The sequence below is a fragment of the Cetorhinus maximus genome, chromosome 32 (genome assembly GCF_964194155.1).
Source record: "Cetorhinus maximus chromosome 32, sCetMax3.hap1.1, whole genome shotgun sequence".
Taxonomy (NCBI): Eukaryota; Metazoa; Chordata; class Chondrichthyes; order Lamniformes; family Cetorhinidae; genus Cetorhinus; species Cetorhinus maximus.
The window spans coordinates 6,296,281-6,321,946 of NC_135910.1; the positions used below are offsets into that span (position 1 = coordinate 6,296,281).

Here is a 25,666-nt window from a genome sequence, read left to right on the forward strand (position 1 = left end):
GATCCCATCTATAAATATGCTATCCACAAAGTCTCAATCTCAAAGATGCATCGTAGCTCAGAAACCCGGAGCTTGAGCTGCTGCAGTTGATGACAATTCCTGTACTTATGGTTATCCACGACACAGGAAATGTCCTGGAGTTTCTACATGGAACAGGACATGCACTCTAGGGGTTGGACTTCCCTGCCATTCCTCCATCTATTTAGATAATAAAACTTGATACTTAAAAAAAGACTCACCAGCTAATCACCTCTCTTCTGTTTTCACTTAAATATAAAGAGGTTAATTGAATGCTTTACTATCAAAATAATCGAAAATTTGAATTTTCCAGCGCTTTAGACTAATTCCCTAACTTTGGAGAAAGTGAAACAAAGTTACAATTCTCACCAGCCAATCAACTCACAGCCTTCCTGTGATGTCACAGTTTGATTTTTTTTTCTCTCTCTCACTTCAGTGATCCTGACCTGTTTCAAACTCCTCCCGGTCTGCTTCGCAGTGATCTTGACCTACTGCTTACTCCATCTGGTCTCAGTAGAAGCAGAGATGGTAAAACTTATGGATGGGGTGAAAACTGAATGGAAGGACGTACTGGAAAGGATAGCTATACTTAGAGTGGATAAGTCGCCTGGTCTAGATGACTTGCATCCCAGGTTGTTAAAGTCGGGGCGGAGATAGCGGAAGGGCTTAATAGTCTAATCTTCCCTAGATATGGGGAAGTTACATTTCTAGTAACTACAGACCAGTCAGTTTAACATCAGTGGTGGGTAAGGCTAGGAATCATGTGGTGAGTAACTTATCTCCTGATTTCTCAAAGCCTGCCAACAATCTATGAGGCACAGGTCAGGAGTGTGATGGAATACTCTCCCTTTGCCTGGATGAGTGCAGCTCCAACAACACTCAAGAAGCTTGACACCAACCAGGACAAAGCAACCCACTTGATTTGTACCCCATCCACAAACATTCACTCCCTCCACCACTGACGCATAGTGGCAGCAGTTTGCACCATCTACAAGATGCACTGCAGAAACTTACCAAGGCTACTTAGACAGCACCTTCCAAACCTATGACCACTACCATGTAGGAGGGTGAGGGCTTGGCAGATACATGGGGACAGCACCACCTGGAAGTTCCCCTCCAAGACACTCACCATCCTGACTTGGAAATATAATGCCGTTCCTTCACTGTCCCTGGTTCAAAATCCTGGAACTCCCTCCCTAACAGCACTGTGGGTGTACCTACAGCACATGGACTGCAGCGGCTCAAGAAGGCAGCTCGCCACCACCTTCTCAAGGGCAACTAGGGATGGGCAATAAATATTGGCCTAGCCAGTGAAGCTCAAATCCCTTGAATGAATAATAAAATGATTTAGAAACAATAATCAGTGGAAAAAAAAATCCACAGGCACTTGGAGAGGTTTGAGTTAATTAAAGAGAGCCAGCACGTATTTGTAAAACGCAGACCGTGTTTGATAATCTAATTGAATTTTTTGATGAAATCACAGAGAAGGTTAATGAAGGAAAGCTAATGGATGGTGTCTATATGGATTTGAAGTGTTTGACAAAATGCCACATTAAAGGCTGACTAACAAAATTGAGGCTCATGTAATAGAAAGGTCAGTGTCAGCTTGGATTTAAAAACTGGTTTACAGACAGAAAACAATGAGTCTTGGGAAATGTTTTTCAGACTGGAAAATGGTAGTGGTGTTCTCTAAGGGTCAGTGCCAGGGACACTACTTTTTTGATATATGTTTAAATGACTTGGATTTTGGAATACAGAGTAAAATTTCAAAATTTCCTCATGATTCCAAACTTGGAGGTGTGGCAATGAGAATGATACCAATGAACTACAACAGAACGTAAATATGCTAGCAGAATGGCAGACAAGTGGCTGACTGAATTCAATACAGAGAAGTGTGAGGTGATGCATTTCAACAGAAGGGACAGGAAAAAGCAATATAGACTTAATGGTATAGTTCTAAAGAGTGTGCTGGGACAGAGGGACCTGGGAGTTCTCCTGCATATTTGAAGGTGGCAAGACATGTTGAGAGAGTCATTAGCATCTTGGGCTTTATAAATAGAGGTATTGAGTACAAAGCAGGGAAGTTATGTTGAACCTTTATAAAACTCTGGTTAGGTCACAACTGGAGTATTGTATCCGGTTCTGGTCACCACACATTAAAAAGGGACGTGAAGACATTGGTGAGGGTGCAGGAAATATTTATGACATTGGTTCCAGGGATGAAGGACTTCAGTTACATGGATAGATTAGAGAAGCTGGACTTGTTCTCATTAGAGAAGAGAAAGTTGAGAGGAGACTTGGTAGGGGCATTCAAAATCATGAGGGGTCTAGACAGGGTAGATAAAGAAAAACTTGCCATTTGCAGAAAGGTTAAGAACTCGAGGACACTGATTTAAGGTGAATGGCAAAAGAACCATGAGGAAATATTTTTCGATGGATTAAGTGACTAGAGTCACTTTATTAGGAATACACTGCCTGAGTGTGTGATGGAGGCAGATTCAATCACAGCTTTCAAAAGAGAATTGGATAATTATTGGAAGAGAAAATATTTGTAGGGCTACAGGAAAAGGATGCGGGAGTGGAACTAGCTGAGTTGTTGCTGCAGAAAACTGGCATGGACATGACATGAAGGGCTGAATGGCCTCCTATTGTGTTGCAACCATTCTATGATTCTATGACCAATTGACCTTATACCTAACATTCATATGCTTTAACTCATCCTCTTACAATTTGCTGTTACAAGTCTCAGACTCATATTTCACAGGTTACACACAATACAGCTAGTCAATCATGGCAGCTGCATCAGTCAAACAGATCATACCATACTTTCTGGCACACTTTCCTCTCTCTTGAAGGATGAGATGGTGCAAAACTAGAGGAAGCAGGAGCTAACCTGAGAGGGAGAAACATGCCTGTCATCCTAACCTCTTGAAAGGAGGTAATGCTGGCCATTATTGCAAGGGCTATGGGTCCTGGTAACATTTCAGCAATAGTACTGAAGGCTCATGCTTCAGACCTAGCCTGGCCCTAACCAAGATGTTTCAGGATAGCTATAACACTGGCATCTACCTGGTAATGTGGAAAATTGCCCAGGTATGTCCTGTCCACAAAAATCAGGACAATTCCAGCCGGCCAATTACCACCCCATCAGTCTACTTTCAATCATCAGCAAAGTGATGGAAGGGGTCATCAACAGTGCTATCAAACAGCACCTACTCAGCAATAACCTGCTCATTGATGATCAGTTTGGGTTCTGCCAGGGCCACTCACCTCCTAACCTCATTACAGCTTTGGTTCAAACATAGACAAATGAACTGAGAGAGAGACTGTCCTTGACAGCAAGACAGCATTTGACAGAGTGTGGCATCATGGAGCTCTAGCAAAGCTGGAGTCAATGGGAATCAGGGAGAAAACTTTCCACTGGCTGGAGTCAAACCTAGCACAAAGGAAGATGGTTGTGGCTGTTGGAGGCCAATCATCTCAGCCCCAGGATATCGCTGTAGGAGTTCCTCATGGTAGTGTCCTAGGCTGCTTCATCAGTGACCTTCCCTACATCATAAGGTCAGAAGTGGGGATGTTCGCTGATGATTGCACAATGTTCAGCATCATTCACGATTCCTCAGATACTGAAGCACTTCGTGTCCATATGCAGCAAGACCTGGGCAATGTTCAGGCTTAGGCTGATAAGTGGTAAGTAACATTTGTGCCACACAAATGTCAGGCAATGACCACCTCCAATAAGAGAGAATCTAAACTTCTCCCTTTGACATTCAATGGCATTACCATCGTTGAATACCCCCTCCATCAACATTCTGGAGGTTACCATTCACCAGAAGCTGAACTGGACTACTACAAGAGCAGTTCAGAGGCTAGGAATTCTGCATTAAGTAACTCACCACCTGATTCCCCAAAGCCTTTTCACCATCTACAAGGAACAAGTCAGGTGTGTGATGGGATACGCTCCACTTGCCTGGCTGAGTGCAGTTCCAACAACATTCAAGAAACTTGACACAGGACATGGCAGCCCGCTTGGCTGGCAGCCCCTCCACTACCTTAAACATTTACTCCCTCCACCACTGATGCACAGTGGCAGCAGTGTGTACTAACTAGATTATACACTTCAGCAACTCACCGAGGCTCCTTCGACAGCACCTTCCAAACCCATCACCTCGAAGGACAAGGGCAGCAAATGCACGGGAACGCCACCACCTGCAAGTTCCCCTCCAAGCTGCACACCATCCTGACTTGGAACTATATGGCCTTCCTTCACCATCGCTGAGTCAAAATCCTGGAACTCCCTTCCTAACAGCACTGTGGGTGTACCTACACCACATGGACTGCAGTGGTGCAAGAAGGCAGCTTACCACCATCTTCTCGAGGGCAATTAGGGATGGGCAATAAATGCTGGCTTAGCCAGCGAAGCCCACGTCCCGTAATGAATTAAAAAAATTCATTCTCTGCATTGCACTTCAACATTATGGATAAATATAACATTGCATAAAACTGCATTCTCAAAGAGTATCTACAAAATGGTGTGTCCATTGTGGAAGCAAAGGTCTTACAGGTTAAGGTTGATGCCTTACCTTGGACATCTTGCTTTTGCTATCTGCAGTGAGAAATGACATGTTGTTGATTTCATTTTGCACCACAAAGTTCTGCTCTTCACGTTTGAAATTCTGAGAGAGAAAAATAAACTGTTGAGGAACAGAGGCAACTTATGCTGTAGACTCACATTGTCTAGGGACCAGTTTTAGCTGTCCATGCTCATTTAATTTATGGAGGCATCATACAAGATTTCTGCGATCACAGTATGCCCAAATACTAACTTGTAAGAAAACTGAAGTGTACAGCTATTAAACTGCACTTCTATTTGGCTGATAAACCTACACCAAATCCTACCTAATTAGGTGTTTCTGTGTTACCAGCACACTGCGATGGCTTCAGTCTAAAAGCTGTACTCAACATACTCAAAGAAATCTGTGTTGTGACTGCACTCTCTAATTATAATCATCAGTCCATTATTCTTCAACCAATAAGTCAATTAGGTGCAAGGTTCAAGGGGATAGACTCAGTACTTCACTTGGCTATGAAGTACAGTCAACTATTGTGTCTGTGTAGGAAAACCAAAAAGAATCCTTATGGAGTTGAGGATGAACAGAAGACAGAAACATACTAATTTACTTTTTGTTGGAGGTGTTGGAACTAACCATATACCAACATTAAACACAAATCATGTGAGCTTCAGGTCTTTGACATTAGTAAAACTGTTGTTCTAAAAAAAATTCTAAGGACAGGTGAATTATAACCCAGAAACTTTGACATGGGAAAACATGAAAGTAAACAGGCAGGTGCAGCAAGCAATTAGGAAGGCAAATGGTACGTTGGCCTTCATTGCAAGAGGATTTGAGTTCTGAAGTAGGGATGTCTTACTGCAGTTATACAGAGCCTTGGTTGAGACCATGCCTGGAGTATTGTGTGCAGTTTTGGTCTCCCTACCTAAGAAAGGATACCCTTGAAATAGAGGGAGTGCAGTGAAGGTTCACTAGGCTGATACTAGGGATGGCAGGACTCTCGTATGAGGAGAGATTGGTTCGACTGGGCCTGTATTCACTAGAGTTTAGAAGAATGAGAGGGGATCTGATTGAAACGTATAAAATTCTAACAGGGTTAGACAGACTGGATGCAGGGAGGATGTTGCCCCTGGCTGGGGTGTCTAGAACCAGGGGCCACAGTCTCAGGATACGGGGCAGGCCATTTAGGACTGAGGTGAGGAAAAATTTCTTCACTGAGGTTGGTCAACCTGTGGAATTCTCTGCCATAAAAGGAGGCCAGGTCAGTGAGTATATTCAAGAACGAAATTGATAATTGTTTGGATATTAGGGGCATCAAGGAGTATGGAGAGAAAGAGGGAATATGGCGTTGAAATAGAGGATCAGCCATGATCATACTGAATGGCGGAGCAGGCTTGAAGGGCTAAATGGCCTACTCTTGCTCCGAGTTTCTATGTTTCTGTAATACCAGATGCTGTTCATTTAAATAGAGCTGACAGTAGGGACTCATTCAACATTATTTAATGCCTCAAGCAAACACTTGGGAAAATTATGTTCCGAAATGTTTATATATCATCAAATTTGTAGTGTGTGTGAAATATCAGTTTGAAGAAAAGATGCTGAAGATTACAAAAAGAGTATGAAAGTGGGCTTTAAGTGCTTTTTACTAAATCTTTAGAGTAAGTTATTAAACCTACTTTCTCAATCTTGTATGATTTTTTCTTCACTGGAAAATATGTACACTAGATACTACTCAGATACCATAATTAATGTGAAAAATAGGAGAGAGAGATAATTGCCAACAAAGAAATCTAGCACTGGATAGAGCCTCAATCTTGATTCAGTATGATGAAGATTGTATAACCTACATGTGACTTTGACCACAATATGAAGATGTCTCCCACCATTCTGAAGAGTTCTTCAGCATCAGGGTTTGGTTCTGTTAACCACTTGGCCCTGTGAATACAAATAAAACCAAAAATAACAATGCAGAGAGATGGCGATGTTTTTCTGGAAAGGAAAAATGTACTCTTTAAAATGTACTACCAGACAATGGCAGTTAAACAAGGTGTGAGGAAAACTTCTGTTCAAAATGAGTTGGAAAGCAGTATTAAATAAAATCACTGTACTGCTTCAATACTAATCTACAAAAATGCTATCAATTAGGCAATAACCTGTAAAATTAACTGACTTATTTCCTGGTAACCAACTGCAAATTATTACTTGATAAATGTGGATTAATTGTTTTACATTTGATGCCGATGAAAATTATTTGCAGCATTTTTCATTACAGAAATAATTTGTTGCTACAGCTTTAATTCAGACTACACTGACATTGAGTGAATCTAAATTTGCTCAATAAAGTTCCAAAATGTGCTGTGCTCAATAAAATTTGGTTCCTTTTTGTACAATAATATTGCTGCTCTTGGTCGAGTCACGGTAGAAAGCAGAATTCAAAGTCTTTCCTAATACATAAGTGACGGTCCAAATGGATGCATTGCTGTGTGCTTAGCACAGTCTTATAAGGCAATTATGGGGGAGGTGATAGTGGTCATGCTCTTCAGCCATCATGTTTTTGGGGCAGGGTTGGTGGAGGAGTTGGTCTTTTACTGTCCATCATTTCTGTATGCTGTATGAAGAACGGGAGTCCCAGAGGTCCTCTTGAATTCAAAGGCAGGGTATCTTTTAAGTGTTCTGACAATGTTTCCCAGCTGACAGCCAGCCGGATTGAGAGGCTGACTACCAGGCATGAAGGCTTGCTGCATTAGACTGCAACTGAAGACCAGAAAGGATGGAGAGGGTGGACTGGGAGTGAACACATTGTGGGGGGGCCCCCGGGAAGATATTGGTGGATGGGTTGCTGAGAAAATGTGTGGGGGATGGTGGGGGAATGGGATGATAAATGACATGGGATAACTATGATTACATCAGCGAGGGGGGAGAGTAAGCTGGAGAAGACATTGGGTAAAAGGGAGGAGGATAAGACATTCTTGGGAAGGAATCATGGATACTGTGGGTGGTGCCCGATTGCAGGGAGGGAAGCAGGTAAGTTTGATGGGCTAGTGGGGAGCACTTGTGCTCCTCCTGAGTCACAAGCGGTATTGTAAAGTCATTTCCCTGATGGATCAGAATGGCTTCCATACAGTTGCTGGGTTTTTCAAGGCCCAGGAAATCCAGCCTGCAGACATTAAAACCCAAAGTAAAATTTAAGGTAAACAGGTACATTAAAATATTTTACTGTCGGATTTGCCTCAGGAAAGCAAGTTAGTCTGTTAAAACTGGAAGTGGGTGCACTGGAGGCAGGTTTGAAATTTTACCCCTTCCCACCCTTTCTCTGGGGTTAAATTAGCTCAAAATGTTTGATATTAAACAGCAGCATACTTACCTATTATTGTCCACATAGCGAATCAGCAGTGGATACAATGCATATAAATCGCGACAGAGGACAGAAAATTCATCTCGAATTAGTAATTCACTCTCCACGGAGTCACCCTTGCCCTCCATGCGCAGTTGATCCTCTTCGGCCACCACCTTTCCTGACCTCTTCTTTAACTTCTCCATAGTAGGGATGAAATGGGATTTCAACAGCTCAGGTTTGGCCTTGCTGATAATTGGTTGTGCAAAAACTGGATGGAGTAAAACAAAACAAGTGCTGAGAGATCAATTGTTGTATATGATAAAAATGTAAACATGTTCAAGTCATTTGCTTTGGTATTGTACCTTTTTGCATAGAACAGAATTGATTTATCCCATTTAATGCAGGGATTCCCAAACAGTGGGTCGTGCCCCCCAGTGGGGTTGCGGGATGAGATTTTGAGGTCACGAGCTCAGAGACAGCACTGGCAGCCATGGAACTTGGACTGAGTTTTGATATCTGCGAGGCCGCTTTAAATGTTTGCTTTGTTTCTGCTGGTGGGCGCGGCTGAATTGTTTGCTCTCTGAGGGCAGATTACTGCTACCACCACAGAGTCTGATGACGACCATGAAACCATTGCTGATTGTTGTAAAAAATCATCTGGTTCACTAATGTCCTTTAGGGAAGGAAATCTGCTGTCCTTACCTGGTCTGGCCTACGTGTGACTCCAGACCCACAGCAATGGTTGACTCTTAAATGCCCTCTGAACTAGGGATGGGTAATAAATGCTGGCCTGCCAGCGACGCCCACATCCCATGAACTAATTAAAAAAAGACTGTAAGAAGTTGATTTTCACCCTTTTCAGGGCAAATCCAGCAGGTTTAATCCCCAACTTTATAGCCCATTCCCCACCCAACCACCCATTACTCCAGCCTGCTCAACAACCCTTCCCCTTGTCCAGTTTACACTCTGGGGTCATCCAAAGTCTGAGGCATTAAAATGGGGTCACACCAAAGAAAAAAGTTTGGGAACTACCGATTTAATGTATATATACGTTTCAGGTCAAGATGCAGGAAAAATCTACATGAAAACAATTTCAGGCTTTCTTGAGGTATTGACACTGTGGCTTTTGAAAACATTAATAATGGTGCAAAAAAGAGGGAGGCAAAATTATTAGGGAAGAAAAACATACATGCATAGTTACCTACTTGTTTCACGGCATGGAGAGGCCAGATTTATTTATTTATTTTTCATGGAATGTGAACTTTGATGGCAAGGCCTGCATTTGTTGCCCATCGCTAATTGCCCTTGAGAAGTTGGTGGTGAGCCACCTTTAGGAGCTGTTGCTGTCCATCTGGCTAGTTACACCCGCTGTACTGACAATTCTAGGATTTTGATCCAGTGACAGTGAAGGAACAGTGTTAGGATGGTGTGTGACTAGGAAGGGAGCTTGCAGATGGTGGTGTTCCCATTCGTCTGCTGTTTCTGTCCTAGGTGGTACAGGTCACGAGTTTGGAAGGTGCTGTTGAAGGAGGCTTGGGGAGTTGCAGCAGTGCATCTTGCATATGGTATACGTTGCAGTCATTGTACGTTGGTGGTGGGTGGAGTGAATGTTTAAGGTGGTGGATGGAGTGGAAATCAAGCAGGCTGCCTTGTCCTGGATGGTGTTGAGCTTTTTGAGTGTTGTTGGAGCTGCACTCATCCAAGCAAGTGGAGAGTATTCCATCACACCTCTCACTTGTGCCTTGTAGATGGTGGCAGGCTTTGGAAAGTCAGGAGGTAAGTTAATCACACAGAATCCCCAGCCTCTGACCTGCTCTTGCAGCCACAATATTTATATGGCTGGCCCAGTTAAGTTTCTGGTCAATGGTAATTGAGGAAAGCGAATGCCACAAAAATAACACGCCCTGACCTGACCTAATTAAACATAACCAGATAATCCACATGACAACAAATGCCCTATGTGCCACAAAGTTTGCAGATCCCAAATTGGCCTCATTAGCTATTTTCGGACTCAATGAAAACAACCATCCTCACTAGCAAATTATAGCCAATACTTATACTAATACCCAAGATGTTGACGGTGGGGCAGTGATGGTAATGCCATTGAATGTCAAGAGGAGATGATTAGATTATCTCTTGTTGGAGACGGCTATTGTCTGGTACTTGTGTGGCAACAATGTTGCTTGGCATTTATTCAAGCCTGAATGTTGCCCAGGCCTTGCTGCATATGGACACAGACTGCATCAGTTTCTGAGGAGTTGCGAATGATACTGAACAGTGTGCAGAGAACATCTTTACTTCTGACCTTATGATGGGCAGGAGGTCATGATGAAGCAACTGAAGATGGATGGGCCTAGGACACTACCCTGAGGAACGTGCCGGGAACTGAAATGATTGGCCTCTAACAACCACAACCATCTTCCTTTGTACTAGGTATGAGTCCAATCAGTGGAGAATTTTCCCCGATTTCCGGTGACCCCAGTTTTGCTAGGGCTCCTTGATGTCACACTTGGTCAAATGCTGCCTTGATGTCAAGGGCACTCACTCTCACCTCACCTCTTGAGTTCAGCTCTTTTGTCCATGTTTGGACCAAGGCTGTATTGAGATCAGGAGCCAAGTGGCCCTGGTGGAGTCCAAACTGAGCATCGGTGAGCAGGATATTACTATACAAGTGCTACTTGATAGCACTGTTGACATCATCCATCACTTTTCTGATGATTGAGAATTGATGGGGTGGTAATTGGCTGGATTAAACAGCTTGACAAGGGGTGCGGCTAGTTCTGGAGCACAAGTCTTCAGTACTACTGCTGGAACGTTGTCGGGCCATAGCCTTTGCTGTTTCCAATGCCTTCAGCAATTTCTTGATATCATGTGGAGTGAATTGAATTGGCTGAAGACTGGTATCTGTAATACTGGAGACCTCAGGAGGAGGCAGAGATGGATCAGCCACTCGGCACTTGCTGAAGATGGTTGCAAATGTTTCAGCCACGTCTTTCGTACTGATGTATAGGGCTCCCCCATTATTGAGGACGGGGATATTTCTGCAGCCTCCTCCTCCAGTTATTTGTTTAATTGTCCATCACCATTCACAATTGATGTGGCAGGACTGCAGATCTTTGATCTGATATGTTGGTTGTGGAATCGCTTAGCTCTGTCTATCACATCCTGCTTCCACTGCCTGACATGCACGTAGTCCTGTGTTGTAGCTTCACCAGGTTGACACCTTAATTTTAGGTATGCCCAGTGCTGCCCCTGGCATGCTCTCCTGCACTCCTCATTGAACCAGGGTTGATTCCCTGGCTTGATGATAATAGTAGAGTGATGGATATACTGGGCCATGAGATTATAGGTCGTGATTGAATACAATCTGTTGCCGCTATGGCTCACAGGACCTCATGGATCCTGCTTCTTGTACCATTCATGTCACTATTACTTAATGAGTGATAACCATGGATGATAACCAAGAATGCAAGAAAATGTATGTAAAACAAGATGATTTTGGAAAATACTGTCGCTTTTCAGGTGTAGTGCTGTGTTTGGAGGGCAGATGAAGGTCTCTTTATGTTCTTTATGCAGAGTTGGCCAGGAAGCAACTTTTATGAGTTCATTGCAAGACAAAAAATTAACAGGAGGAATTTCAACTCCTCAATTGCAATCCTATGATTGATAATTAATATGTCTGGATTGTGTGTCACCAGAATACGCAAGTCACAACTGTTGACCGAGATGCTTTATAGAGTGTAGCATCTATTGCAGGAAAATAAAAGACATCCCATCCTGTAACTGTTGCATATTTAACTAACTAAGCTTCAATATTAACACAGGAAACTCAAGGTCCATTAATCCCTTGGCCAGGATTTAACGGCCCCTCCCGCCTGGTGGGATGTTACAGTCCTGCTGAACTGAATGGAAATATGCCACAATGGGGTCGTAAAACCCTGGCCCTTGTCTACTTGTCCACCTAAATGAGAAGGGGGTAGGATGAGATAAATGTAACTAAAAACAAATAGCAGGTTTTTGATATGACTCAATTTATGGAGAAAGATTAGCACTTAACTGAATAATAAGCACATTTCTACAAAACATGGCAACCAGTCATTCGGAGTAGTAGTACAGAACTTGAGCATTGCTGAACAAAGAGACATGATATCTAAGCTTTTCGTCTTGCACAGGATAGCTCGCAAGCAACTACCAACTGTAATGGGAGAAACAACAATTTATACTGAATGAGAAGAGAGTGCTGATAGGTTGGCAAGTGGACTCTGATTGCCTTGACCAGAGCTGACCTGCCTGTTTTGAATTTGAACAAAGCTGGGCAGCTAACTGCTCCAGGCTGTATTCTCCATGGCAACCCATCCACCAATCAGAGCCCACTTTCCAACTAATCAGCACTCTCTTCTCATGCAGTATAAATTGTTGTTCCCCCGTTACAGTTTGGTAATCTTTTGCGAGACGAAAAGATCGACGAGCCTATCTCTTTACTCAGCAAAACGTAGCAGGTTGAATAAATGATTCTTTCTAATGCTTTCCCATTTATCATGATTGACATGTACCTGCAAGTCTTTTCATCCAGGATGCCTCATCAATACCCAAGTTGTTAACTATGATTTTCAAAATGTTTCCCAGCAGGGCATTAAGATGTTCAGAAGTGACATTAGTGCAGCATGGCATGTCTTCGTCAGCAATAATCTCATATCCACGTTCCCACCATCGTGGCAGGTAGTTACACAACATAGGAAGCGTAATTTCAATAACATGAGGCATCTCAGTGTAACGGGCACCAGACTCTGCGAGATCATTAATTTCCTTCATGAGATGGTCCAAATCAGGAATCTCTGAACACATCTCCTGAACACTGCTCGGCAAACCCAAAACTGTTGCAAGAAAAGAAATTCAAATTAAATTACATCTGATCAGTTTTCTGAACATTACCAGCACATACTTGTTCTTTTACAGTGTTTAAATACAACAACTGTGCCACATTAAGAGATATATTATCACTCCTTCAATAATTCAGAGTATTCCGGGGGTGGCTAAGCCATTTGAAGGGCCCAGATTCATCTGTGCTGAGTTAACTGATCTCAGTAGGTGATGCTGGGGGTGCTAGAATTAGCACATCCTAAGTTAAGGTAAGGGAAAAATCCATCAAGGTTTGCACTGCTGGTTGCTATCCAGTGATGCCTGTTAAAGGTGCAATATGTGGATACCAAGTGAATTGAGAACTGAACTTGGCTTTAATGCCCCCTGAAGTCAATTATCTGCCGACATTTCCTGTCACATATGGATAATATCCACTTGGGCGAGGTATCCATGGTCATCTATGGACCTGTCACAGTAAGCAGTCAGAAAAGGAAAGGAGAGGAAAATTAATGGAGGAAACTAGTGAGGGAAAAGAAAGTGTGTCACAGTAAAGATCTGGTATTTACTCTGTAGGAAAGTGATGCTTTAACTAATCAATTATTTAAACTAATTTTTTTTAATGAGTTCTGGAAAACTTGCATGCTTTCTTGATTGACAGTACAGATTGCATTATGTGTTACCTGATACATTCAGTGGAGGTAGTCTTACCCCGGGTTGCATAAGATCGGTAGCTTGGGGGGTGGTGGGAGGAGGGTGGGGGGGGAGGAGGGGGCACGGACGGGGCCACACCATACACTGGGGAGTGGCTGGGAGTTTTTGCTGTGTGTAGCATCTTGGAATAATGATATGGGCAATAAGAAGCCAATCTACAAGTCGTTCTGAGGTCTCTTTGGATCTTTCTATCTAACCATTTTAGCAATTACATAATATCTATAGCACAGAAATAGTCCATTGAGCTCAATTGATCTGTGTCGCCTTACTTCATCAAACCCTATTATCATATCCTTCTATTCATTTCTCTCTCATGTACTATCTAGCTTCCCCTTAAATGCATCTATGCTGGTCACCTCAACTATTCCTTGTGTAAGCAAGTTCTACATTCCAATCACTCTCTTCATAAAGTAATTTCTCTTGAACTCCTTACTGGATTTATTAGTGATTATCTTATATTTATGATGCCTAATTTTGTACCCCCTGACAAGTGGAAACGTCTTCTCTACGTCTACCTTAACAAACACCTTCATAGTTTTAAAGACCTCTATTAGGTCAGCCTGCAATCTTCTCCTTCCATGGAGAAACAGGCTCAGCCTGTTCAGTCTTTTCTGATAGTCATACCCTCTCAGTTCTGGTATCATTCTTGTATATGTATTTTGCACCTTTTCCAGTATCTCCCTATCTTTTTTGTAATATGGAGACCAAAAATGGGCACAGCCTTCTAAATGTGGTCTAACAAAAGTCTTATACAAGTTTAACATAACTTCTCAACTTTACAATTCCCTTTCTAGAAAGAAACCTATGTTTTGTTTGCAATTTTTATGGTTTTGTTAACCTGTGTTGCTACTTTTAATTTGTGAATCAGAATCCCTGGATCACTTCGCCTAGATCACTAGCCCATTTCGACTCCTATTTTCCAATGACTATGTGGCCTCTTTGTTTCTCCTACCAAAATGCATCACAACTCACACAGATCTGTATTGCTTTTTCCATTTACTTGCCTATTCTGTGAGTTTAACATCATCTTTTACTCTGTTGCCTTCTAACCCTGGAATAGTTATGACACCCAATTTGGTGTCATCTGCAAATTTTGAAATTGAACTTCCCAAGTCCAAATTGCTCATTTATAAATACAAAAGTTTGCAGCTATAATTACTGGTAGGGACTGCAATTATACTTAAGAGACAAGATTCTGAAATTGAGGGCAATTTAAAACTGTTCAGAAGAAGGAGAGATTACTTGATACTGAGAACAAGTTTGCTTTGGTGTAAAAAATTAAATTGTTCTTTTTTTCTCTATTCAACTATATAGCTGATGTAAAATGCAATGAAAGGTTACAATGATATTATTACATTATGGATTGTAATCGTCACTACAAATTTATAGCAATGTCGAGAAGAAAAACAGAAAAATTCCCTCCTCTGATGTTTTGGTTCTATTTGAACGCAATAACAAAAATATTACATTGAATTTTCTGAGATTTCATAAGACAGGATATGAAATAACAGCACACGATCTATATCACTCCCAACATTGAAAAGTAACTACATCAATTTTCACTTTAAAGCAATCTGATAGCTGCAAACAATCACTTTTTTCTTTGCCTTTAGCATTTCTGCATGCACCAGTTTTTATGAACACTTGGCGAATCTGCTAAGTGAATGATTTTGTACGTTTGAGGTTCAGGTGAAAGAAATGCTCTACATCATTTTTGTGCACTTACAGATGTAGTTGGAAAAATGAACACTTCTCCCCAAATCGGGCACACGGTGGCAATATCAAGCACCGTGGCATCAGCCACAGCATGGTTAAATGCAAAATAAAACAGAGTAAGATTGCTGATTAGCAATCAGCTTTGTGCTGTGGGTCCTTGTCCATTTCGAACACTGCTGAGACTGCCCAAGTTCATTTCATGTGAAACTCTTTGAGGCAAAGATATAGAGACTTTTTATCCATCAGTTCAAGCTAAGCTTGAAACAAGATCCCAGACATATTTATTCCTATATTTAGTCTTTCATTAATTCTTCCCATCAACCAAATCCACAAAATACAATGAACTATAATATTTGGTAAATGCAACACCTTTTAGTTCTTCTTGTACTTACTAGCTCTCTCCCGTGGTGTTTTAGTGTTGTAAACTGAGCATATATTATGTTCATTTAGATGATGCTCAAGGAAGGCCACTGGCATAGCAGCTGCAAGTCGGGCAAGACATTCACCCAGAGAGGGACGCTGCCTGTGGAGAAAGACCAGAATTTAAAAAAAAAATTCTGAAAATATTTACTACAGAACATAGCAATTCTAAATGATGTCTCTATACTACAGCCACATTAAAAATGGGAGTGAAGATCAGATTGTTAAATAATAAAGCTGTGATGATAGTGTGAGTACCAATGCCTCTGGATATGCAAAGATATATGGGGCAGAATTTTAGCCTTAGCGTGCGGGCTCGGTAGTGGCGATCGGGAAGCCGACCGCTGCCCGCTATCGGCAGCACACTGCAATTTTACACAGGTGGGGGTTTAATGTCCACCAGGTCCAACGGCAAACCAGCGGTCAATTCAAATGCGGCCTCAGCAGGTCCTGGAAGGCTGCCGCTGAAGGACGCGGAAGTCGCTTGCATGGATGCCGCAGCTGGCGGGCACGGCATTGATGCCGCAGCGGGTGGACATGGCAGGCGGGAGGGCAGGTCAGCGGGGCAGTTGGCCCTGCGTTTTTCGGACGAGTGCCTCGATGCCCTCCTGGAGGAGGTGGCAGCGAGGAGAGAAACACTTGTCCCCAGGGATGGGAGGAGGAGGCCCCCCACCACACCTCACCAAAAAGACCTGGAAGGAGGTGGCATCCAGGGTCAGCAGCCATGATGTGGTGAGGCGCACATGGTTCCAATGCCGGAAGCACTGTAACGATCTTCTGCGCTCGAGAAGGGTGAGTACCGTGTTGGCATAGGTCACTTTGCAGAACAGGTAAGAGCTGCCTATTCCCCCGTGCGTCTCAGAAGTGTTACAGTGTGAGTGGCAAATGTCAATGAGGCAGGAGCTGCCCAAGGGGGTGAGCCCTGGCTGCTTGGACTGAGTGCTTTGCACAAATGTGCTGAGCCCTTCGAGGTGTTCCTCAGGTGGGATTGGCCAGGCTGCAATGGCGCTGCAGGTAAAGGGTACACTAATCGATGCTCCCTTATCCTTCCAGGAGAAAACATCCCATAACAATGCAGAGAGGTCACAGGCTAGCAGGGAACCCCCACACCTCCTCATCCTCAGTAGATATGAGCAGGAGGCCTGGAGCTGGAGAGGCACCATGCACCTCGGTCAAGTAGCCTCGGTGAGGTTGGGGTACCAGAGGGAGGTAAGAGTGCAGCGCACTGAGGTGAGGATGTGGCTTTTTGTAACCATTGCTGTGTAGTCTGTATATTGATGTGAACCTCGAACCTGCAATGACCATTGATAATGGAAAGACAAGGGCACCATGATGCAGATCTGTGTCTCATCAGGATGCCAGGCATGCACACTGACAGTCTAATGGCTTAAACTAATGACATGTCCTTCTTCTCCCTTTCAGGCTCACCAGCAGCCCTCGTTTTGGGGAGCCTGAAGGCCCATCCCAATCCCTGAGGACCAACATGCTGAGCACGCACCTGCATCACACCCTCTCTGTCAAGCAGGCACCAGCGGTGGGCATAAGATTGGTGTCTAGTATGTCGGTGCACATTGGTGAGGGGACTTCACATTCGCTTGACGCACAGGTGGAGGCAGAGTGTGCCCAGGGCGCCGACAGTCGGAGGACTGCTGGGAAACAGGACAATGCTCAGTCGATGGCTGATGATGGGCCTCTGGAGTTGTCCCTGAGGCAGCAGATGCTGGATGTCCAGCAGGGTCTGCGGGAGGATCTGGTGGAGATACGTGAGGATCTGCGTGCCATGGCGTCCATTGTGGAGGAGTCCATGCAGAGCATAAGCAATGCGTTGACCCTCATGGCCGAGTGCAATGCCTCATCCATGGAGAGAGTGGCGACTCTCATGGAGAGGCTCCTCCAGGGACTCAATCAGGGGTTCCTGGAGATGAGCAGTGAGCAGGCTGTCTCCAATGCCGGTGCTAGCAAGGGGGGAGCACTCGTAAGCGAAAACTTAAAGCACCTTAAGCGCAACATGGCTTGATAACGGGTGTTATTTGTTTCCCCCATTTTACTGGTTTTTTTTTAATGGTGTGATGTAAAACACCGGTGAATGTTAATTTTTGCTTTGTTTGCCACTCAGAAGTAAATGAGATGATTTTTTGCAACTGGCCTCTGGATGCTCATTTACTCTGTAGGTGTGGGGTAAGCCATGATGTTATGATGGGCACGTGACTCCTTACACTTCATTGCACTGGCACATAGTGTATGTTATTGACCAAGGAACTGGTCCTGTCAGGGATTGAATATGGAGCCTGCAGCCCTGGCATGTGGTGATGGTTTTTGTTTGGTAGGCTAGCTGAAGGAGCGTTGGATCAAAGCATCCCAGGTGACCCTGCCTCCCTGGAGGTTACCCAGGTCAGCATCTATGCCCTCAGCGTTCTGAGCATGCTCGTCCTCGGACTCACTACTGGATTCATCATCTGTGACCTGTGGAGCTGCGTCAAGATCTTCTTCCTCCGCTGCATGCCCCCTTTCCAGTGCCAGATTGTGTAGAGCACAGCATGCAACCACTATCACTGACACATGATCTGGGGGGTATTGCAGTGCTCCCCCTGAACCGTCCAGGAATCGGAAGCGCATCTTGAGAAGACCGATGGTTCTCTCTACCACTGCCTTTGTGGAGGCGTGGCTCCTGTTGTACCGCTGCTCGGCCTCTGTTCTTGGGTAGCGGAGAGGCATCATGAACCACCTTTTGAGTGGACAGCCCTTGTTACCCAGCAGCCATCCATCCAGTCGGGCTGGGGCACTAAGAGCCTCGGCACCTGGGAGTGTCTCAGGATGTAGGCGTCATGGGAGCTGCCAGGGTACCTTGCACACACTTGCAGAATTTGCATCTTGTGATCACACAGTATCTGCACGTTCATGGAGTGGAATCCCTTCCTGTTGACGAAGGCTCTCGATTCACCCACTGGCGCCTTGATGGCCACATGTGCGCAGTCGATGGCACCCTGGATATGGGGGAACCCAGAAATCGCTCGCTCTGCCTGGCAGACCTTGTCCATACGGTAATGAATGAAAGTCAATACATGCCTGAACAGAGCTTCAGTCACCAATTTGACGCAACTCTGGACAGCTGATTGGGAGACTCCAAACGGATGCCCCGCTGAGCCCTGGAAAGAGCCGGAGACATAGGGGTTTAGGGCCACCGTGACCATCAGAGCCACTGGCATGGGATGTCCACCCACACAGTTTGGGGCTGATCTCAGGGCCAATCTTCTGACAGATGGAGGCCACTGTCTCCCTTGAGAGACAGAGCCTCCTTCAGCATTGCAGCTCAGACATATTGAGGTAGCTGCATGACCGCTAGTAAACCCTGGCAGCAGAATAGTGGCGTCTTCTGCAGCCCCTTCCACCTTGGCCTTCCTGTTGGCACTGCGCCTCTCCCCCCACAGGACGCTCCTCTGAAAGCTGAATAGGGACACCTGGCCTCCTCACCCTTCTGGCCCTCTCTTCCTCCACATAGGAGGAGCCTCCAGTGGAGACCACAATCCCCATTACCAGGGTAAGGGAAGGCTGTCTGACACCTGGAAGGCCCCAGGCAGTGTGAATCCTCTGGGAGCCTGGAAGACAACACTGAGTCCTGAACTGATGCCTCTAAATGCTCTGAATGCAGCATTGAAGCGAAATGAAGCTCTCCTGTTCACAGAAGCAAGTAGCAGCAGGTGATATCCAAAACTACTCATTATTCGCTTTGTGAAGCCCACTGACCCCTCTTATCCTGTCCGTGGATGAGGTTTTGCAAATTGTGGCCTGCCCATTTTGCCCATGCCACGGCCTGAAAATCGCATGGGCTATGTAAACACAGAGTCAATTGGTCTCTCAAGGGCCTTAACTAGCCACTTAATTCATGGCGGGCGCGCCTCCATCTTCATCATGCGCCGGGTAGCAAAATATCACAAGAGTGCGCGTTGACTCAGGATACTCTTCCGATGTTAACGCGCTTTATTTCAGGCATGGGCGTGTTGGCACGTGCCTGCACGCCAAGGGTAATATTCTGCCGATGATAACTGTAGCACCTATTACTCCCCATATCTTTTGATAATTACAAACCATCATAATTGAGACCGATCATCAAGAAAACATACTTGTCAGATAAGTATCCTTTCTGCTGGTATTAATGCAGATTATTTATTCATGAGCTCACTCTGTCATCCAACATACTAACAGGTATCTCATGTTGTGCAATGAAAATGATTTTATTTCACCAATAGAAAATTCTATATGGCATACAGTATTGTAGGCAAGGAGATAGCTATGCATCATCATCCTTGAGGAATTGGCAATGACTAATAAATCCAAAATCATAACTTCTTCGACCTGTGATCAAGCTAATCACACCATGGGCAGGATTTTACCATCGGTGAGCAGGGGGCGGGGCCCACTCGCCGACACGTAAAATGACGCGGGATGAAGTCAGGCGGAACCCCCGATGTCACTGCGCCCCATTTAAATTTTCAGGAAGGCGGGGGTGCAGAAAAATCAGCTGCGGGCCCGCTGACCTGTCAATGGCCACTTGAGGCCATTGACAGGATCAATTAAGCAATTAAAGGACCTGCCCGTCCAACCTTAAGCCAGGAGCCCCGGTGGCAACTAGAAAAAACACGAAACCTCATCCAGCGGCAGGATGAGGTTTCATGTAGGGTTTTAAAAATTGTAATAAAGTTGTTATGGAAATTATGAACGTGTCCCAACTTATGTGACATTGTCACATGAGGGAACATGCAAGGGATTTTTCTTTTCTCTATTTTTAATATTTTTAAAAGTCGAGGCGATCTCCCTGAGGCTGCACTTAGCCTCAGGAAGATGAGTGCGCTCTTTCGTGCGCGTGCACGAAAGAGTGCACTTTCGATTTTAGGGAATTCCCCCCACCCGCACAGGGAGCGTATTGCGCTTCCCGGTGGACGTCACACTGGGCGGGCCTTAATTGGCCTGCCCACGTAAAATGGCGGCATGGCCCTGATTGCTGGCGGCGATTGGCTCTGCACCCGCCTGCGATTGGGTCAGGCCCGCCCGCCCGACGAACGGAAAATTCAGCCCCATATGTCTGAAATCCATAGCTTGAGAAAGGAGAGCTAAGCGACTCCAACTCTGGAGATGACCGCAGAGGACCAAATTCAGAAAACTGCTCTATCTACAGGGAGCTTCACCTGCAGCAGTGCATAGGAGGTAACTGTGGGTAGTGCAGCTGCGATTTCCTGCTATATGCAGCCAATAGATAAGGCTTTCACAAGACGCATGCATGGTAAAATTGGCCAGTGTGTATCTGGAATCTAAGTTGTGAGAAGCGATTAAGCGAGTCAGGCTTGTTCCCTTTGTGAAAGATGACTTTCGGAGCAACATTGAAAATTTGGTTGCTAAGGAAACTGATAAAATTGACCAGGGCAAATTACTCCCTAGGGAAAATAGTTAAAGTTCTTAATGGTGTAAATTTAAAAATTTGGAAGCTAGAAATAAGATGGTGTAATCAAGTAAAATTTTCATCCACAGGATAATAAACTTGCAGAAAATGCATCTAAAGGAGATCACTGAAGTAGACATCTTACATAAATTCTGGGGCATGGCTGGAGGCAGAAAGGATTGCGAAATTATAGTAAGATGGTAACTAAGCACAGTTGATTAATTAAAAATGGACAGCGTGACTGGGCCTAACTGCTTTTTTCCCCGTTCCTTTCCCATAAACTGGGAGTCAGACTTGATATATCAGTTTGAATACCTTTCCACATATGTGTTCTTTGTGGTTCCAAGAGAATAAATACTGGACAAGATTCGATAGCAAGAGACTTGAACGTCGTCCACTGAAAAATAAGAAAAATTAACAATCTTAGCACATGACTTTTATAGGGGTACATATATAAAATATAAATAGCTCAGATATATCCAAATATTCAGTTCACTTATTTCTTTAAAACACACCAGTGAGATACTGATACTGTATTTCGGAGGTGGCTGTTTGTAGCTGTTTGTCAGCCTAAGCAAAGTAACGAGGAATAGATTTTTGTCTTCACCATCTAGATGGTAGATTAGTGGAGTGGAATGAATTCATTCATTGAATTCAATAGAATAAGTAATCGGCAGGTTAAATAAAGGATAGGCAATCTGCTTTCCTAGATTATCACACCTACAATGAAGTTGTAAATCTACCCCCAAACCCCTTCTGTGCCAGCTATTACATTTCATTTTAGTACTATCACTGCTGGATAAACATTATATATCAGCAAAGTTTGAGATGGGAATACATGGAAAGTGCTGTGAATAAACCATGCTCCAGTAACTTTTGCCTCCCACTGTCCCTCACAAACACATTTCCCCTCTCCTGCCCAATCCATCCTATGCACCTCCACTTAAGTTTATTTAGTTAGTATGATTAGTTACCATTACTCCAGCAAATATTCAGAAATGAGCTAATCCAGCCTCTGTAGAACAAATGAAAACACTCCTATCATTAGTGTTTCACTATTGTTAATACCGATCGGCTATAAGAGGACATAGGTGGGCTGGTGGAATGGGCAGACATCTGGCAGATGAAATTTAATGCAGAGCAGTATGATGTACTCCATTTTGATAAGAAGAATGAGGAGTGGCAATATAAACTACTAATGGAAAAAGGAACAGAGGGTACACATGGTTGAAAGTGACAGGGTAGGTTGAGAAAGTGATTATAAAGATATACAGGGTCCTGGTATTTATATAAATAGATGCAGAGAGTACAAAAGGAATTATGATGAACATTTATAAAACATTGGTTCAGCCTCAATTGGAATATTGTGTCCAATTCTGGGTGCCAAGTTTGGGAAGGATAGCTTTAGGATGAAGAAAAGATTTTCGAAAATGGTTCCAGGGTTGGCAGACTTCAATTACATGGCCAAATTGATGAAACTGGGGTTGTTCTCCTTACAGGAGGCTGAGAGGAGATTTGATAAAGGTGTTCAAAATCATGAGGAGCCTGGGCAGAGCAGTTAGGGCGAAACTGCTCCCACTGGTGGAAAGCTCGAGAATCAGAAGACACGGTTTTAAGGTGAATGACAGGAACCAAAAGCAATATGGAGAATTTTTTTTTTATGCAGCAAGTGGTTGGGGTCTGGAATATATTGCCTAAATTGATGGTGGAGGAAAATTCAATCATGGGAAAAAATTTCCCCCCCGTTGGGGAGGGGAAGTGCAGGAGCGGGCGCGCCGCCATTTTACGTGGGCGGGCCAATTATTCGATAAGATCATAGCTATTCTTCTTGTGTTTCGATTTCCACATTCCCATCTAACCTCAATAACCTTTGATTCACTTGCCTGACAAGAATCTATCTACCTCTGCCTTAAAAATATTCAATGACCCCACTTCCACCACCTTTGTACAGGACATACGTGGGCAATTTTCCACATTTCCGGGTAAATGCCAGTGTTGTAGCTGTACTGGACCAGCTTGGCTCGGGGTTCAGTGAGTTCTCGAGCACAAGTCTTCAGAACTATTGCTGGAATATTGTCAGGGCACATAGCCTTTGCAGTAACCATTGCCTTCAGCCGTTTCTTGATATCACATGCAGTGAACTGAATTGGCTGAAGACTGGCAGCTATGAGTCTGGGGACCTCTGGAGGAGGCCAAGATGGATCATCCACTCAGCACTTCTGGCTGAAGATTATTGCAAATGCCTTATCTTTTGCACTAGTGTGGTGGACTTACTATAAATTTCTTTATTTGCTTTTATAATGGACACTACCTCTGTAAACTTATCATGCAATGACATTCTCCTGCCAGTAGGATTTCACCATGCCTGCATAGACATACATAGGTAGTTTTCCATTATAAATGTGACCATAGGGATTCATGATGTAAAAAGTTGACAGAAGTGCCTGCCAATAAAAGATTTTTAATATATTTATAAAGTACTGACTAGTGTGCAAAATATATTTGTACATAGTCGCTCGCAGGATTGCTTTGACACTTTTCAATACCTACATATGATATCATCTCCGAACTGATGCTGTGCCAAGTGATCGTACAACGAGGTAAGTACAGGCAAAAGAGCCACTGTGGTGTAGTTGACATTCTGAGCAACTCCTTTCACTTGTGTTCGACTCTGAGAGACTTTTCCAAGCTTCAGATTCTCCACAGTTTTCTCAATATCTTCAGAAGCTCCCTCAAAAAATGACCGCAGACCCGCTTTCACTATTTCAGGGCCAGATTTCATTACAGTCCTGTTAACAAGAAGTGGAAATGTATATGTTTCAAATTTCTAACAAGACAAAAATTCTTTATGCATGCCTGCCGATGGTTGGCAGTGCTCAGATAGGTAACAGCTACATGGGCAAAGTGTTTGGGGTGTCTGATGCCCATAGAAGCATACCCCACCAGGGAGTCAATACCCTTGAAGGTGGATGGAGGTAAAATTTAGACAGAAAATAATAAAAAGTTTACAAAGAAAAATTAATAGTACCAAAGCTGAGTTGTCAGACAAAAAAGGAGCTTGTTAAGCATGCCCAAGGCACAGTTTCAAGGAGTAAAAAAATGCAGTCACCTGGCATCCAGAGATCTTCCCAAAATATGCAAACAGTTTACAACTGAGGCGGCATCAGTACCTGTTTAATAAGTGAGAACATTTGAATAGTTACTCGGATATACGCTAAGGTTGTTCCAAGCTTGTTGTTTTAACAATACCTTTTGTATCAAAACTGCGCATGCAATGGAAATTGCGCACAAGTTAACAATGTCAATAATGCTAGAATAATTAAAGGTTCATAAATCAACAGCTCTTTAAAAAAATGTCTTAAAAATTGGGATGACGGTGTATAATTTGCCTGGATCTTTGAATATTTTTGTTTAAAGATGTAAATTTTGGTTCAGTTCATACTCTTCACCTCCGAGTCAAGTTCTATTGAACCAATTCAGAAACTTGAACAAATAATCATGGTAGGTTCTTCAGTATCGAGTATGTCTTATATTGTTTGATGTGCAATCTTTTGGATGAGACATTAAAGCAAGGCACTCCATCCGCTTGGGTGGATATAAAATGTCCCATGGCACTATAACAACAAGGGAGTTCTCCAAGTTTCCTGACATTTACCATCAACCAACACCACCAAAAATGAAAGTAATCTCACTGCTATTTGTGGGAACTCATGCACAAATTCGTTGCTATCTATGCCTATATTACAACAGGTGACAGCACTTTTAAGACAAGTTTATATAAACACAATTATTTATTTCTTTAAATTGTAATTAGATTAATAAAAGGGCAGATATGGCGCAGCTCTTGAACCCAATAGTGAGAAAGAAAAATGATCAATTAAAGAATGTGATCTTTGACCTGGAAGCAGTAAGAGAAAAATTCAATTGTAGTTTCTTCAAAAGTTCTGTGGAGTCTGTAATTGTTCTCAAGATTTCTTGGAAAGGAATTTTAAGACCTTACATCATTGAAAAGGGATCAATTTTAATTTTCTTGGATAATAAGAAATACTGGTCCATGTGACCTGGTAACACTTGGCCTGGAAGCAGCACGAACAGGAAGGAAGTTAAGAAAAAGCCGTATACCTGGCAAACATAAAGGAGGGCTACAAGTAGAGGAGCTGGTGGGTGAAGATGATCAGCGCACAGATGCAGGCACAAGGAGAAAGCAGGCAGAGACAGAAATAGGAACACATAATTATTGAGGGGAAGCAGCAAATCACTTTCAGGAAGAGGTCAATTTTGCCGTTTGGCAGAAAAGGCAAAACCTTGGAGTTAGTGTGTAATCTGGCTAAAAAGGGAAAACCTGGAAAGCTGTGTGAATAGCTAGAGGACATTAAATAGCTGGGTGTTTTTCTTGAAGCGGGCAAACAGTGAACCAGCTTGGTAGGTCAGTTGAAAAGGAACTTTGGAAAGCTACACCATCAGGACTGTCGTGACCCAAGGGAGACAGGATTCACAGATATGTGCCTTGCTGATGATAATCGTACCCATGAAACTCGGAAGTGAAAGCTGTTATCGGATAGGACTGCTGAATTACCCTGCATGAATCAATCATTTACA

At 43.6% G+C, this 25,666-nt stretch overlaps 1 protein-coding gene across 1 annotated transcript in view; it reads right to left on the reverse strand.

Annotated features, from left to right (window-relative positions):
* The window catches only part of LOC144671280 (ryanodine receptor 1-like), a 473,493-nt gene that overhangs the window by 138,396 nt on the left and 309,431 nt on the right, over window positions 1-25,666 (reverse strand). The window contains exons 62-69 of the mRNA XM_078533089.1: window positions 24,177-24,237; window positions 23,618-23,856; window positions 21,383-21,464; window positions 15,606-15,736; window positions 12,480-12,800; window positions 7,954-8,194; window positions 6,437-6,524; window positions 4,602-4,694 (exon numbers count right to left, since the gene is read on the reverse strand). Coding sequence (XP_078389215.1) covers window positions 4,602-4,694; window positions 6,437-6,524; window positions 7,954-8,194; window positions 12,480-12,800; window positions 15,606-15,736; window positions 21,383-21,464; window positions 23,618-23,856; window positions 24,177-24,237 — 1,256 coding nt within the window. The remainder of the gene's footprint in view (window positions 1-4,601; window positions 4,695-6,436; window positions 6,525-7,953; window positions 8,195-12,479; window positions 12,801-15,605; window positions 15,737-21,382; window positions 21,465-23,617; window positions 23,857-24,176; window positions 24,238-25,666) is intronic.